Source organism: Onthophagus taurus, chromosome 5 (genome assembly GCF_036711975.1).
Source record: "Onthophagus taurus isolate NC chromosome 5, IU_Otau_3.0, whole genome shotgun sequence".
In the NCBI taxonomy this organism is placed as follows: domain Eukaryota; kingdom Metazoa; phylum Arthropoda; class Insecta; order Coleoptera; family Scarabaeidae; genus Onthophagus; species Onthophagus taurus.
In genome coordinates, this window is record NC_091970.1 from 7881977 (window position 1) to 7906648 (window position 24672).

At 32.1% G+C, this 24672-nt stretch overlaps 3 protein-coding genes across 5 annotated transcripts in view; 1 reads left to right on the forward strand and 2 right to left on the reverse strand.

Annotated features, from left to right (window-relative positions):
• LOC111415833 (uncharacterized) lies at positions 1-16774 on the reverse strand. Of its 2 annotated transcripts, none has more exons than XM_071196168.1 (9): positions 15770-16774; positions 15369-15571; positions 11250-11459; positions 6133-11200; positions 4162-4400; positions 2618-3852; positions 2461-2566; positions 554-631; positions 1-502 (listed from the first exon to the last, which is right to left on the reverse strand). In XM_071196168.1, the coding sequence occupies exons 1-9, from the start codon at positions 16395-16397 to the stop codon at positions 470-472; spliced, it is 7800 nt and encodes a 2599-aa protein (XP_071052269.1). In that variant the 5' UTR covers positions 16398-16774; the 3' UTR covers positions 1-469. The 2 variants fall into 2 exon arrangements, with proteins under 2 accessions (XP_071052269.1, XP_071052270.1); XM_071196169.1 differs by lacking the exons at positions 15369-15571; positions 15770-16774 and adding exons at positions 14019-14146; positions 14197-14411.
• The window catches only part of LOC111415830 (SUN domain-containing protein 2-like), a 48379-nt gene that overhangs the window by 603 nt on the left and 23104 nt on the right, over positions 1-24672 (forward strand). Inside the window, exons 1-2 of one of the 2 annotated variants that reach the window (XM_071196176.1) lie at positions 14821-14871; positions 14929-15021. The gene's annotated coding sequence lies outside the window, so the exon portion shown is untranslated. Of the gene's footprint in view, positions 1-14820; positions 14872-14928; positions 15022-24672 lie in introns of those variants that run through there. The other variant, XM_023047712.2, reaches the window with a different exon arrangement.
• The window catches only part of LOC111415832 (uncharacterized), a 26950-nt gene continuing 19049 nt past the window's right edge, over positions 16772-24672 (reverse strand). Inside the window, exon 3 of the mRNA XM_071196170.1 lies at positions 16772-23445. Within this exon, the coding sequence (XP_071052271.1) occupies positions 16772-23445 (6674 nt within the window). The remainder of the gene's footprint in view (positions 23446-24672) is intronic.

Here is a 24672-nt window from a genome sequence, read left to right on the forward strand (position 1 = left end):
TAATTAGTAATTATTTTTTATTTTCTTTAAGAAATAGGTTATAAAAAACTTGATTTAAACAATTTCGGTGTAAAGTGGAAGTTAGTCTTTTTTGGCACAAGGTTTTTTTTGCCCAGGGAAGATAAAAATATAACTAAAAGATACAAATAAAGTGTATAGCGTTAAGACCAGAATACAATTTAAACAAAAATATAAATAATAACATACCGTAAACATTAAAAAAATTATTTCTAAATAAAAATATTTACAAGTAACACATTTTAATCGTATAAAATTATTAAAAATAATTATTTATTTATACTTATTTGGAATTAAAAAGATAATCATTTTTTGTAGTTACATAATTATTTACAATTATTGAAACATAATATGGCCAAATCTTTCATCGTCTTTATCCAGGTTATTCATTTTTACTCCATAATAAATTAAAACACATTTAAGGCACATTTTTCTCATCTTTTTTAATTCGCTAGAGAGATTCGAATCCTGATATATCGCTACCCTAAAATTAAACAATTAAATTTAATCACAATTTATTTAAATTCATTCTTACCCCTCCTGGTTTATACAGATGGGTGTGAGGTAATAAAAACGTCGAACCCAAATCTCGCTCTGCCATTGTATTTGCCTCCTTAAACAAAAAAAATTAACAAAAATAACCAACTAATAATTTTTTGAGGTTGCTATATAAACGTCATTTGGGTTGCATAACCAAATATGTCAACATTTAAATGTAAACATTCCAATTTGATTTATTTTATTAATTAATTATGAATTAAAATAAAAATGAATAAATATAATTAATTATTGAAATAAAAAAATAATTAAGCAATAAAATATAAAAATATTTTTTTGAGGTTATGTTATATAAACGTCATTTGGGTCCAAGGTCTATAGAACATAAGGTTACCCAATACCGATTCTCCACCTCTGAGAGGCAATGTGGGTCAGTGACGTAGCTGGTTCTATGAACAACACAACACCACCTATACTGTGGTACAGTCTATATAAAATATTTAAACCTCGCATCGTGTTGTCACGTATAGGCACATGTATAGGCTATCTTTTATTCTGACTGTATCGAACCAGTGACGTCAATTTGCGGGGTAATAATCGATACTACAGAGGCATAGGGAATGAGGTAACCTTATGTTCTATAAACCTTGATTTGGGTCCATGATTAAATATGTCAAAATTGAAATTTAAACGTTCCTATTTAATTTATTTTAATAATTAATTATGAATTAAAATAGAAATTAATAAACATAATTAATTATTGAAATAAAAAAAATAATTAAGCAATAAAATATAAAAATAATTTTTTGAGGTTATGTTATATAAACGTCATTTGGGTCCATGATTAAATATGTCAAAATTGAAATTTAAACGTTCCTATTTTATTTATTTTAATAATTAATTATGGATTAAAATAGAAATTAATAAACATAATTAATTATTGAAATAAAAAAATAATTAAGTAATAAAATATAAAAATAATTTTTTGAGGTTATGTTATATAAACGTCATTTGGGTCCATGATTAAATATGTCAAAATTGAAATTTAAACGTTCCTATTTAATTTATTTTAATAATTAATTATGAATTAAAATAGAAATTAATAACCATAATTAATTATTGAAATAAAAAAATAATTAAGCAATAAAATATAAAAATATTTTTTTGAGGTTATGTTATATAAACGTCATTTGGTAGGCATGATTAAATATGTCAAAATTGAAATTTAAACATTCCTATTTAATTTATTTTAATAATTAATTATGAATTAAAATAGAAATTAATAAACATAATTAATTATTGAAATAAAAAAATAATTAAGCAATATAATATAAAAATATTTTTTTGAGGTTATGTTATATAAACGTCATTTGGGTCCATGATTAAATATGTCAAAATTGAAATTTAAACATTCCTATTTAATTTATTTTAATAATTAATTATGAATTAAAATAGAAATTAATAAACATAATTAATTATTGAAATAAAAAAATAATTAAGTAATAAAATATAAAAATAATTTTTTGAGGTTATGTTATAGAAACGTCATTTGGGTTGCATAACCAAATACGTCAAAATTAAAATTTTCTTATTTAATTAATTTTGATAATTAATTAAAATAAAAATTAATAAATATAATTAATTATTGAAATAAAAAAAATAATTAAGTAATAAAATATAAACATTTTTTTGAGGTTACGTTATATAAGCGTTATTTGGGTCGAATGATTAAATATGTCAAAATTGAAATTTAAACATTAATATTTAATTTATTTTAATAATTAATTATAAATTAAAATAAAAATATAATTAATTATTGAAATAAAAAAATTAAGTAATAAAATATAAAAATAATTTTTTGAGGTTATGTTATAGAAACGTCATTTGGGTTGCATAACCAAATAGGTCAAAATTTAAATTAATAAATACAATTATTATTCTTACATCATTTGGGTGTTGCGATGACGGTTTTGAGTCATAATCGTGCCGGAATGATTTCATGGGGGGTTGAATCGTCGTTTCATCGTATGATCTCGCCTCGGAAACGGTTCTAAAACTCAATTAGTTTAATAAAATTCATTTAATTAATTAAATTCATTACGTTATTCGCGTATTCATCCAATTAGACATAGTTTCGTCGATATCGTCATCATCGTCGTAAGTATTCCTTAAAGTATTGAATTGCGACCTCGTCCCGGTTGTATTCGACAACAAATCGGCGCTAATTTTTTGAATTAACGTGGCATTCTCGCTCCGATCGGCCTCGGTTCCGCACGTCGTAGCAATCGTCCCTAAAGTTCCCATATTATTAACTACGGTGGCTGAAACTTCAAATCCAGCCGAAATTAGCGCCCCCGATGAGGGTTTTCTTATTTGTTTCTCTTCGATGTAAGATTCGCTGTGAGCCGAGCTAAATTTCCGCTGATTTATTTGATTTGAAAGTTTATCGGGGGAAGGCCCCGCGTCTAAATAACTCAATAATTTCGCTTCGTTGCTAGTTGACGAAGATTTCCTTTTTTTATTGTTATTATTATTATTATTACTCGAAGTCGCTTGATTCGGATGATATTTAGCCCTTGGAATCATTACGGTTAACGAACGATCTTTCTGATCACTTTGCATATTTTCGTCTTGATTTAATTTCGGCTTTTTGAGCGCCCCCTTTAATTTTTGATTTTTATTTTGAGCCACAATCTTTTTTGGGACGTACGGTAAAGTGTTATTATCAGATTGTCCACTCTCTGAGCTTGTATCTTGAATCATAGCCCGCCTATCTAAAGTATTTTGACGATTTTGTTGCACCCTTTGCGGCAAAAAACTCATCCCCGTTGCGATGTTATTCTTCTTCGGGCTGCGTTTACAACAAGTTAAAACGACACAAATGAAAAGTAGCGTTAAAAGAATCGCCCCAAGGGTTACTAATCCGATTAATAAAACTTTCAAATTGACTTGGCAACCATCCCCAGCGTACCATTGGAAGCATTCGCAAATTACGCGATCATCCCCGCGATCGTAGCACGTCCCGTGATAATTACAACGCTCACACCCGATTATCTCAGCGGAACAAATCCTCCCAGGGTACTGGATATTCTCGGATAAATCCGAATAACCCTCTTTACAACTACAAGTGTATGTTCCCTTTAAATTGAAGCAATGCGCGTAATCAGAACAATCATGATACAGCTTATTCGAGCACTCGTTAAAATCTTCCGCTTTGAGGTGCTCCAAATTATCTTTTGAGGCGTACAACTCAGTTCCGCCCAAACTGTAATTATTATTTCTTAAATAGCGCTTAAAAGTTTCTTTTAGCCGCGTCTCTTCGGCGTTATCGGAAAGCTAACGGAAAATAGTATATTAGAAGTCAAATTGATTCCATAAATTAATTTTTGAACTTAAACGTCAATGTGACATAAATTCAATGTTACCAACTGTAACCAACTTCACAACAATTTGTCAAAATTAAATTAAATGTTTCTTTTTTTACGAAAATTAATTAATTTATGCTTAAATGATACGAAAAAATGAATTTGTTTAAGTTTTTTTAACATCAAACCTTTAAAAAGTCCCAAAAAATTGAACTAAAGTTTTTTAAAAATTTTGACGTTTCAAATTTGTTTATAAAATTTATTTTAATAAAAGACTCACTTGTAAATTAAAATTGTTGGTTAAAACCCCATTTGAGTCGCTTCCAAACCCGTTTATGCTAACGCCGTGGTAAATATCACGTAAATCAGATTGCATGACCATTCGGTGGAGACCTTCTTGAGTTATCGATGATAATCGGAGGTAATCCGTGCTGTTATGATTCGATAAAGTTCCTTTATAGAATAATTTATCCTTTGAGTAACGTTCCAATCCAATGTTTAAGGTGTAAGTGTAAGTTGCTGTTAAAAATAAATAAATATTAATGTAAATAAATTTTTTTTAGGTTATGTCATTTGGGTTGCATAACCAAATATGTCAAAATTTAAACTCTAATTTTGAATTAAAATTGAAATAAAAAAATAATTTAAGCAAAAAAAAATATAATTTTTTGAGATTATGTTATATAAACGTCATTTGAATCGCATTATTAAATATGTCAAAATTTTCTTATTTAATCAATTTTAATAAGTAATTATGAATTAAAATAAAAATTAATAAACATAATTAATTATTGAAATATAAAAATAATTTTTTGAAGTTACCTTATATAAACGTCATTTAGGATTTAGCATGATTAAATATGTCAAAATTGAAATTTAAACGTCCCTATTTAATTTATTTTAATAATTAATTATGAATTAAAATAAAAATTAATAAATATAATTAATTATTGAAATAAAAAAATAATTAAGTAATAAAATAAAAAAATATTTTTTTGAGGTTATGTTATATAAACGTCATTTAGGGTGCATAACCCATATGTCAAAATTAAAATTTTCTTATTTAATTAGTTTTGAATTAAAATAAAAATTAAGAAAAACAATTAATTAATTTTTAATTCGGAGGAGTAAAATGAAGTCACGTTTACAGCCTTTTTCAAAACCTTCAAGGAAGGTTAGCGCATAGAAAATAGTTTTAGCGTTGTAAACTCGACCCTTTCTAATTCTAGGTCTAGGATCTAGTGTAATTCTAGGTCTAGTAGTAATAGTTCTAGTTTTACACTATTACTAGAACTAACACAAGACGTAGAACTAGAATCATTCTTAGTTAGTTAGTGTTTCATCTTATTAGAACTAACATTAGAACTAGAACCATTCGGGTTTAGCCCTTTGTCTCTTAAGACGGCTATACCCGAATGTTTCTAGTTTTAGTGTTAGTTCTACTTTTAAGTCAATAAAAATTAAGAACAATCTAGCGCTAAACAACAATTAAAACTAGAACTAACACTAGACCTAGAACTTGAAAGTTTCGGGTTTAGCCGTGCGTCTTCAGACGCACGGCTAAACCCGATATTTCTAGTTCTAGGTCTAGTGTTAGTTCTAGTTTTACACTGCCACTAGAACTAACACAAGACCTAGAACTAGAATTATTCGGGTTTAGCCATACTGAGAGACGTGCAGCTTAAACTCGAATGTTTCTAGGCAGCCCTTCTTTTTGAAAACACTTCTCCGAATTCAAAAATACAGTCTCTAATAAAAAAAAAACATTTTTTGAGGTTAGGTTATATAAACGTCATTTGGGTTGCATAACCAAATATTTAAAAAATTAAATTTTCTTATTTAATTAATTTTAATAATTAATTATGAATTAAAATAAACATAATTAACTATTGAAACAAAAAAATAATTAAATATTGAAATAGAAAAATGATTTAGTAATAAAATATAAAAATAATTTTTTTGAGGTTATGTTATATAAACGTCATTTGGGTTGCATAACCAAATATTTAAATATTAAAATTTTCTTATTTAATTAATTTTAATAATTAATTATGAATTAAAATAAAAATTAATAAACATAATTAACTATTGAAACAAAAAAATAATTAAATATTGAAATAAAAAAATGATTTAGTAATAAAATATAAAAATAATTTTTTGAGGTTATTTGGGTTGCATAACCAAATGCGTCAAAATTAAAACTTAATTTTACTTTTATTAATTAATTTTAATTAAAATTAAAACTACTTACGTTTACAAGGATGATCCGGAAACATTCTAGCGAAACCCGGTCGACAAACGCACCTCATTAACCCCTCGATTCTTTGACACAACTCATTTTTAGTGGCTTTGCACTCCGGGTTACATTTATTATTATCATTTTGGGACGTTTCAAAGGTTGGTATTGAGATGCCCCCCAATAAAATCTTATCGACATCGTTCGTCTCTAAAATTTCATCCCTCGAGATCGTTTCTTCATCCTTAATCACACTCCCTTTATTTTTGTCGTTTACCACAATCAAAATCGAATCGTTTTCTTCAACTTCCGGTTTTGCTTCAACATAAATTTCACCGCGATTATTTTCTTTAACTTCATTCACTTCTTTCTCATTATTTATTATTAACTCCTCCTCTTTAAATTCTTCATTATTTTCCTCATCTTCAACGTCATAATTTTCTTTTTGATAAATATTTGATGTAACCTCAATTTTTTCGATAGACGTTGGTTTAATTTGTCCGTATTTAACCCCCGGTGAATACAAAGTATTATGAACCGTTTTCGTAATCGTATTAATAAACGATGTGTGTTTAAACAAAGTCATTAATTCGGTTATTGTATCAATTTTAGTAATCATTTCGGTTTTCGTTACGAGCATAGTCATCGTCGATGGTGGACCCCCCGAAGTTTTAATAACCTTCGTTTCGGTGACAGTTACCGTTGAGGTTATGGTGTGGGTTATGTATTTAGTCGAAACTGGTTTTATCGAAACGATTTTATTAATTAACGTTTTTTGGGGGCGCCTTTTAATACTGGGATGATGATGATGGTGATAAGTTCCATAATGAGTTATTTCGGTCATCGTTGTAGGGGATGTATTTATTGACGTTTTTATTGATGCATCTAAATTTGGGGTGTTTCTTAAAATTTCTTGATCGTTTATTAACGTTTCTTGTTCTTGAATTATTTGTTGAGTTAAAGACGGGATTGAACCGACAATTTCAATTTTTGTTGTTAAAATTTCAATTTGCGGGGATAAATTCGTTTGGGTTGGTACGATTTGTTCGGTCGGTAATGAAGAAATCGGTTTATTTTCTTCCACAACATTATTTTTCGATTCAAACACTTTTAAAGTATCTTTCGAGTCAAACACTTTTAAATTATCTTTCGATTCAAACACTTTTAAAGTTGTAATTGTTGAAATAATCGGTGTTATTGTTGTTGTCGTTGATGTCGGTAATATCGCATTTATTGACGTTGACGTTTTAGTTTCTGATTCAATTTTCGTCGGTTTAATTCGTATCGATTCAATTTCATTATTAATTTTCGATTTATCAAGTTCAAATTCATCCCTAATTTTCGGTGTTGTAACAAAATTCGTTTTATCTTCTTGCTTATCATCTCCAATACTTTCAAAACTCCACCCATCAACCGTTTTTTCAGTAACCCTCGCAACTTCGTTCTTTTTCGTTTCATTTTTAATCAAAACTACATTCGGCTGCCAATTATAAACCAAATTGTTATTAAATTTCGTCGTAATTACTTTTTGTGTCGTCGTTTTTAATTTATAATTGGGACGATGGGTTGTAATCGGAGGTGGGGGGGTTAACCCAAAAACTTCTTCCGTCGTAATCGGGGGTGGGATCATTTCCTCGTGGGGTTTGGGCACTAAATTAAGATGCTTTTCGGTGATTTCCTCCGGTTTAATCGTTTCTAATTTGTACTCAACATTAACGTTCGGGGGTTTCATTTCGGTGTTAATTTCTTTGATTGGGGGAGGTTTCATGATCTCTAAATCGTTGGTATTTTTAATTTTGGTAACATTTTTGTTCATGTTATACGGAATTTCGGTTTGTGTTCCTAAATTGTTGATTTCAAACGGATTTATTTCCATCAACGGCTTATGAGTTGAAATTTTTGTATCGACTGGTAACGAAGTGACGAAATTCGTTGTTGTTGTGCGTTGTTTTTGAGTGTTTCTATAAAAACCATCTTTTTTGTGATGTATTGTTAAATTAGTTTTTATAAAAACTTCCCCACTCCCTAATTTCGTAAATAACCCATCTTCATTTACATCCAAATCTAATTTAACTTGATTAATTTGATTACTTTGTTGATTTTCTTTCCTCACAATTAATTTATTTACACCGACAGTTTTATTTATTATTTTAAACGGTTGTATATTCGATTCTTGGATTACTTCACCTTCTTCATTAACATCCCCATTGTGTGATTCACCTTGATTTAAATCAATCGCATTAAAAACATACGGATTTTTATTTTTATTGTTATTATTATTATTATTAAGAGTAGGTTTTAATGGAATACTCATTGGAGTACTCGAAGGCTTCGTAAATCGTTTAAAATCATCTTGATTAAACAAATTTTGAGCTGAAATCGCGGGCGGAGTCATAAAATTAGGAGGTCGCGGTCTTTGACGATGCTTATTTCGTAAAGGTCCTTTTAATACAATTTGGGGCCGATTTAAGTTGTAATTAATTGTTTGGTGGACCCAAGTGGTGTTGGGTTTTCTTTGATCAAGCTGTTTTAATAAATTAATCGCCTCTGGGGTTTTATATGATTGAACATTTTGTTTATAAACATTAATACTTGGTTCTTTATCATTCAAATTATTTTTTTTATCCAAATCATCTTGATTAACATAATTTAATGATTGTTTGTGTTGATTCTTCATTCCTGAGTCATCTTGATTTTTATTTGAATTTTGTTGATTCAAATGGAACACATTTTTATTATTAAAGGATTGACTTTGAGGTTGGTATTGATGGATTTGATTATTTTTTTTTATTTCAACTTGATTATTATTTAAAATTTTATGCTGATTACTTATTAATTTATGTTCTTGATAATAAAAAACTTTCTGGGGGTCCCTAAATTGATGATTTTGACTCAATTTTTGTTCGTGCTTAATGATATAACCATCAAACTCATTATCTTTTTGTATCGATCCAAAAGAAATGGGAGGCGCGTTTATCTGGATGTTCTTATTATTCGAATTGCTATCGAAATAAATGTTATTAACGACCTCCCCGGTTTTAGACGGCTTAATTTCTTTATTTTTATTATTATAAACCGGATTTGGGTCGACCTTAATCACCCCGCTAACTTGTTTTTGATTATTCCCCAATTTAACGTTTTTATAGTTGTATTTAAAATTATGTTCCGAGTTTATTTTAGGCACACCATTAGATAATTCCACGTATGGAGATGGATCATCGAAGTATTGGCCGCTTTTATGTGGCTCAATCGAACCCCCATAAATCAACGCGGTCGTTCTATTATGAGGGATATTAACCAACGCCGTTTGAGAGGGCTGAATATTCACCAATAGGGGTTGCCCCGTCGATCTTTCAATAACCTCTGGTAGCCCCAAAATTTTTTGATTCATAATCATCGAATTTGATTTAAACTCAATTTTTGATGGGTGCAAATTGTAAATGATCGTTGAGGGTAACGATTCATTCGGAATTAAATCTTGATTCAAAATAGGAGGTGGAGGTCCAAAATAATCATCTTGCGGGGGAGGGGGCCCAACGTAATCGTTTTGATTTGGAACGTGGATTATTGGGTGAACGGGATTAATGGGAATTTTTAAATTTAAAGGTGGTGGGTTCATTCCCAAAGGAATTTGGTTATTTTGAATTGGAATTCTTGGCCCAACCAATCCTGGTTTGCCGACGATCACGTCTGAATTCGTCGTTATAATTTCGCCTGGAGAAATGGGGATTCCCCCGTTAATTAACGGCGATTCGTTCGTGAATTTTTGATGATGCGGTTTTTCCCACTCCTTAATTTTAAAATTTGCTATATTTTGACTCTCAGCTACTTCAATGTCGGTGAAACCCCCCACTGGGATATAAATAGGGGGTCTTGCTTGGATTAATTCCTCCTCTTTCTTTTTTACGTTCTTAATATTGTCGATTGAATCGTTTCGTTTGGTTGCTTTTAAATTATTTTGAATCAAATCGGCCATTACGTTTAAAACGGGGGTTAATTGATTGATATTAATTGATCCTAATCCTAAAACATCTTCGTTTAAGGTTGGTTTTTTGATTTTCGTGGAACCATATCCCGGTTGGGTAGTTTCTTTAATGGTGTGCCTTTTCAAGTTTTTTGACGGAACAATTTCCGAACTTAATTTTTTCACCACGCTCGACGGAACCAAAACTGGAGTTGGTTCGCTCGCCGCCAATTTAAAAGGATCATCATCCTCATCAACGAAAACAATCGTCGATCCAGTTATAACACTCGGAATTGACGGCTTAATTTCTTCGAAACTCGTCATTGTAGTTTTTAAAATCTCTAAAGTTGACGTCGGTTTAATAGGAACGATTGTAACTTCAATCTTCTCTCCATTAATTGTAGCTAGTTTAGTCAATTTCTCACTTTCAATCTCCTTTTTGATCGAATTTAAATATTTTTTATCCAACAACTCTAAATCGATACTTTCTGTAACGACGTTTTCAACAACCCTCGATCTCGAAGTGATTATTTTCTCTCGATTTTCATCCAATAAAGTCGTCGTCGTCGTAAAAGTGGTTAAATAAGTCTTCGTTGCGATAATTTCAAAATCGGTCTCAAATTTTTGTTTCTTTTTAACGTCTTTAGTCATCATCGTTCTTTTTGGGTGCAAAAACAATTTTTCCGTAACAACATCCGTTGAGGTTGAAATGTTGGTTTGAACGTGCGAATTTCCGTTTTGCATCACCGTGTTAAAATAGGTGTACGTTATAAAATAAGTTTTAACGACATCGGTCGTAACGATGTCTTCATTTTTCGGGGGATCGTCCAAAGCTAAATAAGACGTCATTACGGATGTCGTTGCTTTCGGCGGGATCGATTCGGTTATAACAATTTGAGTTCGAGTCTCGCGATCTCGAATCGTTGAGAAATAAGTGTTTGTTTCTTTAATCGGCGAAACGAAATCTTGAGGTTGGAGCAATGATAAATAATCATCGGGAGCTGTCACTGTATTAGTTACTGTGTGCTTTGATTCGATTATAACCGGGTGATTATCTTCGATTATCGTGTTTAAATATGTGTAAGTCGTGGGGAAGATTCCCACAGATAAATTTGGATGCTAAAAAAATTGTTTTAATTTTTCCTAAAGAATAAATTGTTGTATTTACCTGTGTTAAAGTAATTCCCACTGTTGATGTAGGTGTAGGTAGAATTTTTCCAGCGCTGTTTCTTTCTTCGGTTGCAATATTTGAAACAACCTGTTGATGACTAGAAACGATCGTGGAACCATCTTCAACGTACGTTGTTAAATAGGTGAATGTTGTTAAACATGTTTTTGTTACGAATTGATTCGGGTAGGTTGTTGTTGGCGCCTCAATCTATAAATAAAAAGAAATTAAATAATACATTTTACAAATTTTTTTGTCAAGATTTAGGTTGGTATTGCGTATGGTCTTAACAATTTTTTATATTTCTAATAACATTTTTAGTCATTAGTTAATTGAGGTTAAGATTTTATATCAATTATTACAGAAATAATAACAAAAAATTGTGTTTTCTTTTTAAATATGCAATTCGTACTAAAAATTGAACGCATGTGGCGCCATCTGTTGGGGATATTTTGGAATTATTCAGCTAAGAACCGAACCACTAGAAAACAGGTTGGATTGGATTTATATATAAAAGCTCCAACCTCAGAATAACTGTTTGGAGCCACTATATTAACGTTCTGACGATGTTCCAACCAGTTATAACGTTAGTTGAAAAATAGTTAGTTGTCTCTCACCGAAAAATCACATTAAAATGACGTTTTCATCTGTCACTTTTAAAAGTTGAAGTTAGTGGGAAATTTAAAAATATAACACGAATTGGAATCTATACTTTTTAAATTAAAAGAATGATATTGGTAATAATTGTTATTGTTGTCTCTCATCATTCCCACTATTAATAATAAAATTGTTAGTTTAATTAAATTATTTCAGTATAGACGCTAATGCCATCTTACGGTGGGATTTCGAACTAAGTTCTCCTAGCAAAGATCTCTAGGGTTGGGTATCTCAATATTTTTCCAATCTAACCCAATAATTATTATACATCATTTTAAAAAGAAAGCTTTAAGCTTTAATTTAAAATAAGTTTCATTCCTTAATTTCAATAAACACGGCTTTCAGGAATTTTTAAATTAGCATCTTTTTTGACACTTTTAGGTTATACAAAAATGTAAGTTTTATTTCAACATTTTTTTCTCAATATTTTTCCAAGCCAACCTAACAATTATTATACATCATTTTAAAGAGAAAGCTTTGAGCTTTAATTTAAAATAAGTTTCATTCCTTAATTTCAATAAATACGGCTTCCAGGATTTTTTAAATTAGCATCTTTTTTGACACTTTTATTTTATACGAAAATGTAAGTTTTGTTTCAATATTTTTTTTCTCAATATTTTTCCAATCCAACCCAATAATTATTATACATCATTTTAAAGAGAAAGCTTTGAGCTTTAATTTAAAATAAGTTTAATTCCTTAATTTCAATAAATACGGCTTCCAGGAATTTTTAAATTAGCATCGTTTTTGACACTTTTAGGTTATACGAAAATTTAAGTTTTATTTCAACATTTTCTTTCTCAATATTCTTCCAATCCTACCCAACAATTATTATACATCATTTTAAAGAGAAAGCATTGAGGTTTAATTTAAAATAAGTTTCATTCCTTAATTTAGCGCTAGTTAGCATAATATATCACTATGTTGCTTATTTTTATTGCACTATCACCAGAACTAACACAAGACCTAGAACTAGAATCATTCGGGTTTAGCCGTCTTGAGAGAAGAAAAACAAGGGTGTTTCATTTGTAAATATTAAAAAAAATCGTCGATTTTTAAGCCACATGATGATTCTTGAATTTTGTTTGACACCTTTTTGTTTGACATTTGTACGAAATTTAAAATCAAATATAGAACCTAAAAAGAAATTAAAAATCTTTAATTTCAATTCTTGAACACTCATTAAATATGGTTTAAATGATTTATATAAACAATATTAATACATTTAAAGATATTTACAAATTTTTAAAAAAAATTATTTGGTGTTTATCTATACCTGTCAAGATTTAGGTTGGTATTGCATAGGGTCTTAATAATTTTTTAAATTTCTATTAACATTTTTAGTCATTAGTTAATTGAGGTTAAGATTCTATATCAATTATTACAGAAATAATTAAATATAAAACCAACAATTGGATTTTCTTTTTAAATAACGGAAGTTTAAACGTCATAATTTCCCTGTTTTTGTTACCAACTGTCATCAACCTCACAATTTGACAGATATGACAGAAAGAAATTAAATTGTATCCCCCCGAAATAATAGAAAACCACGAATATCACTTAAAAGAGTAAAAGTAAAAGATATAACCGAACAGTAAACGACATATTAAAATATAAATATAAAATTATGCATTTGGAATAACACTAATAAAAGGTGGTATTTTTAATCTTCAACGTTATTTTTAAGTCGATTACGTTTTTTATATCGTAACATTTTAATTTCTTCTTTTAAGAATAAACGATAAACACAACATAACGTCAACACAAGCTTTGGAATGAAATTACTCGATTAAGCATGTAGCGCCATCTATTGTGCAAGTGAAATAAATAATGAAACGTTTTGTTATAATTAAGTTTTGATCCCAAAAAGATGAAAATATAGCTCAAAATTGAATTTAATAGTTGATGCTTTTTAATAATTAATATTATTAATTAATTTTAAATCGAAGCAAAATAAAAAAATATATTACCAACATGAATTGTTAAAATAACTGCGATAATCTAGTGATTTTGTTTAAAATTTGACATGACGCGAGTTTTTTCTTTTTAAGTTATGTTGATAAGATTAAGAATTAATTATTTTATTATTTCAACTTAATCTTTTTACTTAACCATTCAGATACGCCTTCATTATTCAATATAAAGACCAAAGAAATATCAGAATAAGCAGCCGGTGTGAGAATAAACCTCCTTTAATCTGTCCTGAGCTTTCGTTATTTATTTGTAACTTTATCAGATAGCTACAAGTAAAGTACTTAGACGAAATTCAAAGCGCAAACGCGTTACTTACAATTTAGAGGTTATGTTGTAATGTGAAATTGTGAAACATACAGTTAACCACAAGATCTAGAATCAAAAACACTTTGGCGATGGATAAAGCCGACGTTGACCTCTCAATCTCAAGTCACTCGTTCAGTTACAAGTGCAAGATAATTAAAACACTAACAATTGTACATACTAAACTAATTTACGTCTAAATAGATGCATGCAAAGGCTGGGGACGCCACAACATGGCCGCCAACAGAGCTGCCAACCGACCTCCGGATCTTTGATATTATTTTAAATTAAAGCTCAAAGCTTTCGTTTGAAAATGATCTGTAATATTCACACTTAATAATATTATTAGACTTTATTATTATTATTTATTAAAGAGATACCCAGCCCCAGGGATCTTTGATTGGAGAAGTTGAGACTCTAAATACCACCGTAAGATGGCATTAGCGTCTATACTGAAATAATTTAATTAAACTAACAATTTTATTATTAATAGTGGGAATGATGAGAGACGGCAATAACAATTATTACCAGTATCATTCTTTTAATTTAAAAAGTATAGATTTAAATTCGTGTTATATTTTTAAATTTGCTGCTAACTTCAAATTTTAAAATTATAAAGTTGAAGTTTGTTCACAATGACAGACGAAAACGTCATTTTAAAGTGATTTTTCGCTAAGAGTATAATAAAGTAATAATGGTATGATTAAATAATTAGATTATAATTGACATTATCGCTTTGTTTCAGCTAACGTTATAAGTTGTTGGAAGCTCGTCAGATGCAATCTCACATATCATATGATGCAGTGTGATATTCAAATGTGGTGACATTATTTGACAGGTAGGTGTAAATGCCATAGGTAGGAATTCCCAACTAATTGGAACGTTAATTGGAGTCCCATAATGGCTCCAAACAGTTATTCTGTGGTTAGAGCTTTTATATATAAACCTAATCCAACCTGTATTTTAGTGGTTCGGTTCTTAGCTGAATAATTCCGAAATATCCCCAACAGATGGCGCCACATGCGTCATTCAATTTTTAGTTATCAGATATCAAATGAAAAGTGTAAACAAACCTAAAGAGGGGGTGGAAACGGCCAGAACACTCCTAATTATTATTTAATATATTATCATTATTAATTAAAACCTACATTAATAAACAATATGAGTGGTAACAAAATTACTTACCTCTGATGGTTGTAGCATCATCATATGTTCGGTTAAAGTACTGGCTTTGAAAGTGACCGGCTTATAAATTGACGATGGTAAAATTCTGCTTACATCCGGTTCACCAGGAAGTGTACTTTTATCGCCGGCAACGATCACCTCAACCCCATTCGACATGACTCGAGTGGCTAGATTGTATCTCGCTTCATCTAAAGCTCTAACTTCTAAATAAAAACGATCAAAAACAAAGATATTAATAAACAAATTAAGAATCGAGACGTTTTTGTATCATTTCCAATTAGAAAATCATTAAAAAAATTAAAATAAAAATGAAAACCTTGTATATACAAGAAAAATTAAATTTTTTACAACTTTAATTTACAAAATTTCTTTTTGGGAAGGATTATTTTTCAGTAACTCACCTTCTTCAACAATTGTAGAAGTGGTACTAATTTTGGTAGTGGTGATATTTTCAAGAAGAAGGGTGGTTGTGTCAGTGTTAGGTAGTGAATTGTCCAAGTCTAATAAAGTCAACGTCGTGTATCTAAGTACGGGTTCGGTTACGATAACAGTTTTCGTTTGCGGGAACACTTCATGCGAAGAACTCACAATTTGCTCGTCACCATTCACTCGAGTCACCACCAAAGTGTACGTTTTATTTTTCATTTCAATCGAGGTTTTCGTCTCGTATTCGGTTGCAGTTAAAGTCGTCGTTTTTAATAATAAATTAGAATCGAACGATTCCGATAATTCAGGAAAAAGAGGATCGAAAATCGGTGATTCAACTATTTTTTCGTAAATATTTTCTTCATAATAACCATCTTCGTTGAATATATTTAAACGAGTTGGGTCATCTTGATTTTGATAATCATCATTTTCTTCTTCATCGTAATCATCTTCGTTATCATCATTTATATCATCATCTTCTTCATCGTTATTTGCATCAAAATTCGAATTTAAATAATCTTCATCAAATTCATTTGAGTCATCTTCAAATTCCTCTTTAGATGCTTCTTGGATTAAATTAAAATCTTCTTCTTGTGGTAACATTTTCGTTTCTATTTCTTCCGTTGTTGATGATATAAAAGATGTTGTAGTTTTTGGTAATAACCTTTTCCTTGTAATAATAACTTTCCTCCTCTTCTTAATAACAACGTCGTTATTAATCGGGCGCTTTCTTTTCTTAATTTTAATCACCTTTCTTCTTCTTTTCGGACGATTCGTGTTCCTCGGACGAATCCCAACCAATTTTTTGACGACTCTTCGTTTTTTTAATCCATTTTCGTTATTACTTATATTAAAATTATTATTATTTACATCGCGATTTAATCTAACATTAACATTTAATTCATTATGATTACTTTGTCGGGTACCCCCAGGTGTGTAGTGACCTCTTCTTGGAGGGGCTTCGTCAAAGTAGAGGTCTAAACGGCTAAAAAAGACTCGTTTGGTTGTGTGGTTTGATATTTTTTACTTTTCGTGACGTGTTTGTTCACGTCCCCTAAAATGCTTTCTAACGTTTCGGTGGGTTTTGAGTTAATTTCGGTTTGATGTAGATTTTCTTCTGGGGTTGTTGCTATAATTAAATCGTTGTATTCTAATAAGTGCGTTTTTGGTGGATTAAAATTAACCCCCGTCGGTTTTAATTCCCGCTTTTTCCTGCTATTTTCTTCCCCTACAACATACGTCGATAAAACGGTGGTGAATTCCCCAGGTTGTCGCCCCGAAACGTACAAAGTCACCACGCTCGTTTCTTTTTCCGGGGGGGTTGGGGTCGTAACCTTTTCTTTTTTCGATTTTCTTTTGCGGGTTTTATGCGTTACCATTTCCACCCCGTTATTTTCATTAATCGCATCATTTTGATTCTCCTCGACATCATTTACAACATTACTACTTAAAACTCCTTGTTGTTGAACTTGTTGGATTTGATCCAAATTAAAAACCCCCGCCGGATTCTGCAAAATAGGAATTTGTTGATTTTGTTGTTGTTGCAATAAAAGTGGCACCAACAAGCTATTTAATTGATTAGGCGCTTGAAAATTAGGAATCGTTGGGGTTACAACGACCGTGTCGGTTAAAAATTCGGTTGCTGTAATCACCTCGGTCTTGGTATCGACGATTGTTGTTAAAATCTCTTTTCCTCGGAATGTTAAAGGAATAACGGTCGATGTGGCTTTAGTTACGGTTGTTATGTAAGTTGTGGTTCGAGTTTTAAACTCGGTTGTTGGCGTTTGGGGGATTCCTGGTTGCTGCGGTTGTTGGAATGCGCCTAATAGCGGGTTTTGTTGGGGGAATCCCACGTTTCCCAATAATAATTGCGACAATAAGATGTTGGCTAAAGGTGCTTGGGCCGCTAACGCCGGTTGGATCGTGTTTGTAACCTCCTCGACCCCATAAATCGTACTAGGCACAATATGCGAATACGAAGTCTTTCTTCCCCGGATATAAGTCGGGGTGAAAATAACGCTGGTTGTTGGAGTCTCGTTTAAAACGAATTGCGTAACTTGGGTTGCCCCGTTATTATTGATCGCGCTATTTTCTGATAACAAAACGGTTACATCTTTCCCAAAATTGTTAATGCTCGTTGTATATTCTTCAGGGCCGAGGATTTGGGTGCTAAATTTTGCGGTAACTATGTTTTTGTACTCGGTTATTTTCCCATTAACGATGGGGATTGAGACTTCCGTTGGAATTTGGTGAGTTACCGTGATTGTTCCATCAAAACTCGGAATTACGAAGTTATTATCGATTTGTTCTTGATTAATATAAGTGGGGCGGCGAGATTTATTCCTATTATTATTATTATTATTATTACCACCATTATTATCAACCCTCCTCCTATTACTATTATTATTATTATTAACACTACCAGATTTGCGAACATCTTGATTCGAACTCGTTCTTAATTTAGTCCTCGAATTCGGGGTTGGTTTCCTAATCGTCGTTGTTGGGCGCTTAAAATTAGAATTTCTATTATTATTATTATCTCTAATTGTAAATTGAGTTCTTCCTTGATTCGAAGCTTTCGTTGGATTAATCCTTTTTGTATTATTATCTTTCCTCCTTTGAGAAAATCGATTTTTTCGATTATTAATCGATTTCGTCGTCGTCTCGGTTACTTCTTCTTTAGGGGTGGTCGTTCTTGATAGCGGCCTCCGAAACCTCGAATGTTGAACTTGCCTCTTTAATCTCCTCCTCACAAACGGTTTGATTAAAACTTTTTGTTTCAAATTTTTATCAATCCTCGCATTCGACCTTCCAATTCGCGTATTTTGCAGCGACTCGGCGGGTAATTCGATATCATCTTGGTAATCCTCCTCATTTTCGCCCACCATATCCTCCTCATCGTCGATATATTCATCTTCTTCTTCCGGGGGAGGGGTCGTCGTGGTTGTGAATAGATTTCGCCTCGGGAATAATGCATTAACGGGTCTTGGACGATTTTGAAGTGGGCGAGTTGTTGATTTTGGGGTTGTTTTAACGTTTTTATTACCTTTATTTAATTTAATTGGTGATTTTTGCGTGGTTAAAGTTAATCCGCGTTGTGGATTTTGATTAGGGCGTCTAAATCGGTTCAAAAGTGGGTTTCTTCTGCTACTTTCTGTAGTTGTTGATGAATCCTCGAAATCATCCGTAAATCCCGTCGGGTTATCAGTTACATCTGTTGTGATGTCGTTTTCTTCGTCTGAAGGAGTCACCGAGTTGAATCGGTTAAAATTAATCGCCGTGGGGCGAATTCTCGCCCTGCTTAAATTAAAAAGCGAAGATGGTCGGATTGATGATGATCTAAAGCTCCCCCCTCTTCGCGAACTTAATAAATTTGATGATAACGATGTGGGTTGGACCCTCGAGGAGCTTCGTCTAAATCCTGAGGATGATGTGGATTTGGGGCGGGTGAATCGTCTCGATCCCGAAGCTGTTGGGAGGATTAACGAATTCGACGAGCTTTTTCGCCCCCCAAATCGCTGCTTTGACGCGGGGACCACGGTTACCGTTGGGGTTGTTATGTCGCTTCTTGTAATCGTTGTGGCACCTTTTCGTTTTGAATTTGGGGCGAATCCCGGGCGGGATGATCTCGAACTAAACGGCCTGATCGCTGGGGTGTAATTATTTTTTCTAATCGGGAACTTTTTCGTCTCTTTTAAATCTTCTTCATCCCCCTCGGTGGTTGTTTCAACATCTTCATCATTTTTCGTAGTCTCAGAACCCTCCAACATTACAGGAGAAGGGGTTAAAACGATTTTCGTTGATTCTTGCGCGCTTAAAATTGACGTCGGGGTCGGGTTAATTAAAAAGCTCGATGTGCTTTCGATTACTTGGGCGTAACTCCCGTTTATTATGGTTCCTAAAACGTTGGAGTGATACAACGTGGTGGTTTCGTTTTGAACAATCGCGCCCTCTATGAACCGGACCAAGCCGGTTCTTCTCGCCGGTAAATCGGTCGGTAATAAAGATTTCTTTTCTTCGTCCACTTTTAAAAAGCTTGTACTGTCGATTATTTGGGCATAACTATCATCGATGTAAGTCCCCAAGGCTTGGGTTGTATAAAATAAAGTACTCACTCCATCAGCGTCGACAATCATCCCTTTATTTATACTTAAAATTCCCGTTGGTTTCAAATTCGTTGGATTTAAAGATACATTTAGAACGGAAGATGTGGTTTCTTCGACTTGAATGTACTTCCCATTAATTGAAGTCCCATAAACATCGGTGGAATAAATCGTGGAAACTCCAGAATTCTCCTCAACGCGAGTTAACGTCGATAACAACCCAATTTTGTTTTTGTTATCTTCATTAATTTGATTTTGTGTCGCCTCCAAATTAATCGCCCTTCCTTGTTTTAATTCGGGCGTTTTTGTAATGATTTTGGATTGAGTGACCAAGCTGCTTAAAACCGTCGATTTATCATCGATATAAGACGTGGTGAAATAAGTAAATGTGGAATAAATCGTTTCTAAAATCGGAGTTGGGGAAATGATTGAATCTGTTGGGGTTGATGTGAAAGAAATCGTCGGGGAATCGATGTTAGTGATTGTTTTTTCGCTGCTATTAATAATCGTTGTGTTCTTTTTAACGCTCGTCGTCCAATACGTGAAAGTGGTGAAATAAGTTATGGGTTGGTCCGAATCTTCCGGTTTTAAAGTTTGGGGGGAATTCAAAGTTTCCGTAACGATATTAGTAATCGTTTTTAAGCTGCTATTTACATCGCTTGAAGTGGTCCCATGATAAGTCGTTGTAAAATAAGTAAAAGTCGTGTAACTAGTTTGCAATAAAAGAGTGGGCGAAGGGACAACTTCCGATTCATTATTCGACTCTGAAAAAACTTGATCCTCAAGCACATTCCTTTTATCTAAGTTCTCCAAAACTTTTTGCTCCCCCTTCGAGGTCGTGCTCTTAACATTCGTAACCATATTCGTAATTATCTCATAATCGGATAAATTAAGATCCGAATTCGATTCTTCCGATCCTTCCAAAACGGGTAAATTTCGATTCAACGTAACATAAGATTTATCTTGAGTCGCACTTGGTAAAATCACATTCTCTTCGTCGTTTTCGACAGGCAAATTAGTTCTAACTCGACTCATCGTTGTGTTGTATTTATCGTAATCGTTTTTGTTTAATAATCCCTCTAAAATATCGGTTGGGCTTATTTTGGGGCTCCCGTAATCGGTATAAACTGAAGATCGAACTTCGGTTCGGCTCAAAACGCGCGAATCATCCTCCCCGTCGAAAATAGTCGAGAAATATGTGTAAGTTGTGAAGTATGTTTTAATTTTAAACGGGGTTAATGATAAAGTTGGGGTTGCAACGATTTCTTCTTCATCATCATCTTCATCATCGTCTTCGTTGTTTTCTTCTTTTAAGTCGAAATCGTCGAAATTAACTTTGTGGGTTTCTAAATTTTCGTTAATTTGAGATGGTTGTATCTCTTTCCCGGGGAATAAAGTTGATGTTATCATGTTAGTTTGGATCGTTTTTGATGTTGAGACGGTTGAGGTGTTCCCCAAATAATACGTGGTTAAATAATTGAAAGTTGTATACAAAGTCTTCACTAACAACTCAATTTCTTCGCCGCTTTCTGTTGTTGCATCTTCGTTGTTCGTCATTTCCGTTGTTTCTTCGAACATTTCGGTTGTTATTTCTGTTTCTTTTACATTTTCAGTCGTAACTTCGATTTCTTCGGTTGTTATTTCTTTTTGAGTGGTGATTTCAATTTCTGTTGGTTGAGGAGTTGTCAAAACGTTGGTTGGGTCGATTAATTCGTCGCATAAAACGGTTTGGAACCCAATTTCCGTTGAGATACTTATTCCGGGTTGAATTGAAGTTGAAGTTGATTCCCCCTCTTTGATGTAAAACGTTGTTAAGACATTATAGTGATGGTACGAAGTCGTAGGAAGGATTTTTAAACCATCCAAACATTTATCTTCAACGCTTCCTTGAGTTGTAACTTCCTCTGTTGTTGTTAATTCATTTTCTTCTGTTATATTTTCAACCTCGGTTGTTGTTTCAATCATTTCAGTTGTTACTTCTTCAGTTTGACTCAAAATCGTTGTAGTTTCCTTCTCATCTTCGACTTTTTCTTTTAACTTATCATCAAAAGCTTCGTCTAAACTTGTAGGGAACACATCGTCAAAGAAAATCGTTTTAGCCCCGCTTAAAACTTTAGTTTCCTCCGTGTTTATATTTTTAAATGGATCACTCAATATAAAAGTACTCTTCGTATTTAACGGCTCAGTTGGTTTCGAAGATTTCTGATTTAGCGAAGCTAAAATTCGTTCAATATCTTCTTGGGAAGGAATCTTTAAGTTTGATTGAGTCACCTCAATCGGTTTCGCGTTTAAAGAAGCAACAAGCTTCGAGATATCATCATGCGTCGGCTTGGACAACTTCGTAATTTGAGTCTCAGAGGGCTGGATAACATCAGAATTGTACAAAACAACATTTTCCCCCTGCGTCGTTATCTCCATCTCAATCTCATCCAAATTTTTCTCAGTCCCACCTTGTTCTTTAGCCAAAATCGATACCTTAGCATCTAAATCAATCTCATCAGATTGCTTTAATGGCCTATCTGAACTATCTAAAATCGTAAATTCGTCATCTTCATCATCATCTTCTTCAACATTAGGGGTTGTAACTTCAAAATCAATCGATGGGGTGTAAACTTTCTCATAAATCGTGGATGCTTTGGCACTTTCTTGAATGGATTGCGTCGTTGTTGGCAACAAAGTAGCTTCACCTTTAATTTTGGTAACATGTCCCGTTTGTTGCTTAACCTCCAAAGTTGATGGGGAAAAAATAATAACCGTGTCGCCAACTGTCGTGGTGAAATCGGCAAATCCCGTGTAAGTAACCGTTTTTAATTCTATCTTTTCAACTTCTTTAGGTCGAAATAACAATTTGGCTTTGCGTTCTCTTGATGTTGTTGATTTGCTCTTTTCGGTGTTAACCTCGAAATCGGGGAAATCCCCTGTTAGGTAAGAAAATCCCGATGGGGAGAATTCGTTTCTTACTGTGAATGTGGGTAAATTGTCCCATTCTTTAATTTTTGATGGGTGGATATCGTCTTTAACGATTGCGTTTTCGTTAACTTCTAAATTTAGTTTAGATTTTTTTTGTTTGCTTGTTAAAGCGATGTATTTGGCGTCGGCGTTATAAGGGATTCTTAAATTGTTCGTTGGCGATTCGTTTAATTCTTCTTCTTTCCCTTTTTTGATTTCTTCGCGGGAAATAACCGTGGGGAAAACAACGAATGGTTCGATTTGGTTCGGCGAAACGTAATCGGTGTTTTTGACGAAGTTTCTTTCGCCGTTTTCCGGTTTGGTTTCGATCTTCCATTTCTTTGGGTTCTCGTACACTTTGATAGAGGACGATGGTGAGTCTTCGTATAGAACTCGTGAACTTTTCGTGAGCAAGTGGGCGTAAAGTCGTCCGTTGTCTAGGGTGGTTCCGAGGACTTGGGTGGCGTATTGGGTTGTAACGCCCTCTTGGATGAAGGTTCTGGCTGTAGAGGTCAATAGGCCAAGGTCCGGTTTTACGTTGAGGAAACGACCGAATGAATTCCGGCCGTGGTTGTCCACCAAAAGAACCGTGGTAACATCTATTCAAAGATTGTTTAAAAAAGAGAAAGAAAAGAATAGAATTTATTTACATTAAAAAAAATTATAAAAAAATAAGAAATATTTTAGAGGAAATTTATATAAATAAATTTATTGTTGGTGTGATGTGGCCAAATCAATTACATAAAAGGATGTCAACCTTAATTTTCTTATATTCTTAATCGTTATCAAAAATCCTTCAAAATGAGCCCAAACTCGACTATTTTATCTCAAAAAATAACAAAGATACAACAAAAAGTTGATAAATTTAAAGTTAACGAAGTGAAGTTGGCAACGAAACATGTTTGGACTCATTTTAAATAATTTTTCGTAAAGATTATAAATATAACAAAATTAAAGTTGATATTCGATTATTTTTAAAGTTGAATGTTTTTTTTGTAATATTCATAAAACATTATTCATTAAAATAAATACAAATATAACATGATTAATTTAAAAATAACCTTTAATGGTCGACTTCCGGTTATAAATATCAACTTTAATTTTATTAAATTCGTAATGTTGACGAAAAATCCTTTAAAATAAGTCCAAACTCGACTATTTTATCTCAAAAAATAACAAAGTTATCACAAAAACTTGATAAATTTAAAGTCAATAAAGTGAAGTTGGCAACGAAATGTCAAAAATCATCATTTTTGAGATAACCTCATCGTGTTTGGACTCATTTTAAATGATTTTTCATAAAGATTATGAATATCACAAAATTAAGGTTGACATTTAAAACCGGAAGTGCCCCGTATTTCGATTATTTTTAAAGTTGAATTTTTTTTTTTGTAATATTCATCAAACATTCATTAAAATAAATACAAATATAGCATGATTAACTTAAAAATAACCTTTAATGGTCGACTTCCGGTTATAAATATCAACTTTAATTTTATTAAATTTTTAATGTTGACGAAAAATCCTTTAAAATAAGTCCAAACTCGACTATTTTATCTCAAAAAATAACAAAGTTATCACAAAAACTTGATAAATTTAAAATCAACAAAGTGAAGTTGGCAACGAAATATCAAAAATGCTCATTTTTGAGATAACCCCATCGTGTTTGGACTCATTTTAAAGGATTTTTCGTAAAGATTATGAATATCACAAAATTAAGGTTGACATTTAAAACCGGAAGTATCCCGTATTTCGATTAGTTTTAAAGTTGAATGTTTTTTTTGTAATATTCATCAAACATTCATTAAAATAAATACAAATATAGC